The following is a 4,804-nucleotide window of genomic DNA, read 5'->3' on the forward strand; positions in this document are numbered from 1 at the left end:
TCTACAGCGGTGTCCCGCGGCAGGCAATGGAAAACCTTTCAGTATAAGCTCCTCACAAAAAAACTGTATATCTACGTATGTATATAAATATAAGATATATATATAAGCCATTATATCATATTTGGTATTTTCACACATTTATTATCTTTATTGCTTTTTTTATATTGCTTTCGTCTAGTGGTGTTATTGTTGACTTAACCAAAATTGGATAAATATTGATCAATTTCGTCATCTTTGAAATAGAATAATTTGGAACTATAAGTTTTCTTAGGGCGGAATTCCCACTTTTGGAATATGGGAGACGCCCTCCTTATATCTCTTCAATACATGGGACATAAATGTAGAATTTATCCATAACCATTAATGCACAAATTTAATCTTTATTCTTTTATTTATTCTTTTCCGCGCACTTTTTCTAAAGAAGTTAATATTTTACGATTATGCTGGTACGGTCTGTGGATCGGACTTGGTGTTACAATTATTGAAAGCCCATTCATAACGTGTGTGGGCTCATTTATCAGGTTGTCGGTACGACAGAATTGAGGCAAAAAAAATCGACAAAATATCGATGATTTGGTTGTACCGCTATGTGTTCATATTTGCATGCTTGCTAAAAACAATAAAGTATGCAGAACAATCCTTTTAGGCAGAAACCTGGATTTCGTGGTAATCACAAGGAGCACCCATCTGGAGGGAACTGGAAAAAAGGCAGCTCGAATCGTGCACGTGATAAAAAGGGAGAAGAATGGGGTGTAAAGAAATTTACTCCCGTCATCCGCACTCAAGCGGCAACACCTTGGTCGGCCTTCAAAAACGAAATAATGCAGAAACAGCAGGAGGAAAGGAATGCGGCGAAGACTCTCAACATGGAAAGTGAAGAAGCTAAGCAATTTTTAAAGAAGAGGGAGGAGAATTTTCGACGAATACAAATAGCTGAATCCAAGAACGAAGATGTAAAGTGGGAGGACTTCAGTGATGATTTAGATTTTAATGCACAAAACACCGGAAAACATGATAATCCAGCACCAAGCACCAAGAAAAAGTGTCAAACAAAAACAAAGAAAACGAGTAAAGCCGATAAACCGGCGAAATTCATTCCTCTAGTAGATAAAAGTTTGCTTAAAAATTTCGACAGCAAAAAGCTTTCTTTTCGACAGAATAACAGCATCCGCAAAGCAATTACAAAAACTACTTTCTTAGCTCGAGGAGCTACGCTTGAATCAGTAGTCGAAGACCTGAAAAGAAGAGGAATTACACGGAAAAAGCCAGCAAGAAAGTAGTGAACACCACTATTTTATATTTAAACTATGTAGCAAACAATACATTGAATTTTTATTTTTATTTAATTATTTTGCAATTTACTTACATATGTTTCCAACAAAGTCAGGTCCATTGGATCTGCCAATTAAATATTGAAAGCCAAAAAAAGAAATGTGTATACTGGGAAAATATGAAAAAGGAGACATTTTTGTAAATTATAGGGCTTTCTAATAAGAGTGTATCGAAATGGAAGAAAACCAGCTCTGTGTGAGGAATTACAAAGATATTTATTTTACTACTATTTCTCCCAACATACCCTCAAGCTCAAATACATGGAATTCACGATGAATGCATGGATCAATTATTTATTTCTACAATTAGGATTTTACAATATTGATAATAAAATGAGCATCACCATCGATTTTATAAAAAAGCTTGACATTTTTTCTCGATCACAAATATTCTAACAATAACCATAATTTCACATACGTTCTAGCTGCTATTAATAAATGCTCATGTACAATTACTTACGAGTAATTTATAATTTAGAGCCACCAGACCCAGATTTGGCCAATTGCATATCTATGGATGGAGGATTGACCAGTTTTCTAATGGCATTGAATTTGGGATTGTTTTTGTCACGCAGCAAATTAAAAATAATGCTCTCACTGGTTGTAATCACACAGCCAGCGCTCCGCAAACGATCCAAAGCCAAGTCACGATCCTGATTCAAGCGTGACGTGCAGCAATCAGCCACAATGTAAACATTAATCCCGTTATTTAAGAAATCGATTGCTGTTTGCTCTACACAAACATGAGACTGAAACAAAGGAAATTATTTTTATTATTGCATACTTGTATTATATAATATAAGTGACTGCCCTTTGGCGCTTTCTTAACAAAAAAAGTTCGTTTTTGAGTGGCGAATACATCTCTTAAATAAAAATTTGCCCCCTTGGTTATTAAGCGAGTTGAATATTGTATACAACTATTTGGATTTTTTTAATTACATATCCTTCTTTCACTAAATTAATTCATTAACATTAAACGGTTAAAAAAATTGATGCTTTTTTTTGACTAAAGTGTATAATACATACATATAAAAATGTTTGAATGAAATTGAATGTACTGAAGAACTTCACGGAATCGCACAACAAAAAACAAAAATATTATTAAATTTCTCAAGTGAAGTAAATTTTGGAAAAATTCAATACGAAAGGTCGAAAATTCGATGTTTTTGTTTTAAACTACTGCATTTTTTGTAATTTTCTATATTTTCAGCTCATTTAATAGTAAATATGTAAATAATGCATCTCTTGCTTTCAGATGACTGCTTTGCAGCTCATAACTTGAATCTTTCCGATTAAAAATACTGAACAAAATTATATCAATGTTTCAAGCAATTCAAATCATTTCGTCCATCTCAAAAAACTCACTTAAAAGGCTTAAAAATCAATGTTTTTGTCTCCCTTAAGGGGGGAAGTCCATGTAGAATCCTCAAAATCGGCCTTTTTTAATACATATTTTTAAAGGTGATAAAATAATTATATTATTTTGAAGCTTTAACATAACTTTATTTAACCTATCGAGAGTACAAACATTTTTTTTTTCATTTGGCGGCTCAGGATCATTTCTTGTCGGCTGCCTACGGCGCGAGGTCCCAAAACTGCTCTATTACTCTTAATCTATCGATCTAAAACAATGAACCTATCAAATTAAAAATCAAGTATAAAATTAATTATTAAATAAGCCTTTGAAAAAAGTCAGAATTTAGGGCTATTTTATTGACATTTTTAGCCCCCAAAAAGTAATTTATCAAAGCGAAATATCTGAAATTTTAGGTTTATCCTTCCGTGCAGAGTGGCCTCACCAAACTTCAAACAAATCGGTCGATAACTTTTTGAGTTACAACACGAGCAGTTTTTAAAAATAGTTTAGAGATAAATGAGTTTAAAGTTTGAGGTACAGGAGCGCGCGGACCGCTCTCTACACAGTTAATGGGCTATAGAGGCTATATTAGGAATTTCCGCAAGAAAATTTCACTGTATATTCTTAAGATTCTTTCGAAATATACTTTCGAAATATCGAAAAAAACAATCGATTTTTTGAAAATTTTACATGGACTTCCCCCTTAATGATATAGACGTAAGCTTGTATAACTCTGGTAAATTTCAACCTCTAAAGCTTTTCATAATCATTAGACTGGGGCTAAAGAAATGTGTTGTTTAGGATGCAGATAGAAGCAGTGTCCTGTTCCGACTGTTCAGTTGGTAATACGCGCCGTTAACATTAAACATCAACATACCTCTAATCCATAGAGTACAACATCGCAAGGTCTCTCGCCGTATATTGCTTTAATTTTATTTTCCATTTCCGGAACAAGCATACTAAACTGTGTTTTAGTTATAACAGCTTCAGCATGTGCGATGTCCAACTCGCAAACGGTGTTGCCCAACTTTTCCGGGTATTGCTCCGATACTATTAATGGAATTTGAAATTCCTTACCGGCCTTCGTCTGAAAACATTGTAATAAATGTATAGAGTTTACATTAAATATTCATATCCACATAATCTATAGAAAATATGGAAAAGTTCTAAAACATAGATTGTTTAACTATTGTATAAAATAACAAGACTGATTTCTTTACGTTGATAGTAACAGCACTAAAACCATTTTAAAGAAGCGAAATAACAAATAGACATCCAAGGGCAATGTTCAAATTAGGCAATTCATTTTGATGTGCATTTGGACTTCACTTACTAACTTATCCGCATTTTTCAACAAGCCTTCGAATAACGGAATGACTGGGCGAAATTTCTCCTGAATGTCACATAGCAGAAACAGAGTTTTCTTCGGATTGAGAAACCGGAGACGATGCGCCATTTAGCCAAATAATTTTACCCCGAAAGAGTTCTGCTAATACTATTCATTTAATAGTTATTAAAATGCGGATTTTAATATTGTAGTTTGCAAGTACCGACTGTTAGGGTTAAAGTTCAATCAACCAAGTTAAGGCTATTTGTGTAACTTATTTGTAAATTCGGTAAATTTGCAGATTGTTATTTACACAGCTTTGTGCAATAAAAAATATGAAAAAATGTTCCACATCAGCTGTTGTATTTGTGTTTGCTTCCTCTTGCAAAACGTTTATTCACAATTTTATGTATTTTTAATTTCTTAACAGGGTGTTTCCGCTAGCGATTACATATCGCAAGTGATCTGAAATTTTTTTATATCAGAGTCGGATTTAACAGAGGTATTTTAACGTAGACATTTCATGGAATAACTTTTCAGTTAAAAAACTGGTTGACAAAGTCTTTGTTTATGTGCACTACTTTTATTAATTTTAATGTATCGTTTGATGTATTTTAAGTTTGCCATCATCCTTGGTAGAACTCTACTCTACACGAAATGTCAAATTGAATTGCAGCTTCAGAATTGATTTTAGCGTACTCATAAAAAAAAAAAAATAAAGAATTGGCGCGTACACTTCTGTTAGGTGTTTGGCCGATTTGTGGCGTGCGTCTTGATGTTTTTCCACAA

General features: G+C 33.4%; 2 protein-coding genes across 2 annotated transcripts; one reads left to right on the forward strand and one right to left on the reverse strand.

Annotated features, from left to right (window-relative positions):
- The first annotated feature begins 578 nt into the window (after window positions 1-578).
- On the forward strand, window positions 579-1,346 carry LOC129245394 (uncharacterized). Its single transcript, XM_054883520.1, has one exon. The coding sequence runs from the start codon at window positions 627-629 to the stop codon at window positions 1,278-1,280; it is 654 nt and encodes a 217-aa protein (XP_054739495.1). The 5' UTR covers window positions 579-626; the 3' UTR covers window positions 1,281-1,346.
- A 178-nt stretch (window positions 1,347-1,524) lies between these two features.
- On the reverse strand, window positions 1,525-4,372 carry LOC129245395 (isochorismatase domain-containing protein 1). Its single transcript, XM_054883521.1, has 3 exons — window positions 4,022-4,372; window positions 3,566-3,775; window positions 1,525-2,080 (listed from the first exon to the last, which is right to left on the reverse strand). Exons 1-3 carry the CDS (start codon window positions 4,142-4,144, stop codon window positions 1,799-1,801), a joined length of 615 nt encoding a protein of 204 aa, XP_054739496.1. The 5' UTR covers window positions 4,145-4,372; the 3' UTR covers window positions 1,525-1,798.
- Window positions 4,373-4,804: the final 432 nt, after the last annotated feature.

The sequence above is a fragment of the Anastrepha obliqua genome, chromosome 4 (assembly GCF_027943255.1).
Source record: "Anastrepha obliqua isolate idAnaObli1 chromosome 4, idAnaObli1_1.0, whole genome shotgun sequence".
NCBI lineage: Eukaryota > Metazoa > Arthropoda > Insecta > Diptera > Tephritidae > Anastrepha > Anastrepha obliqua.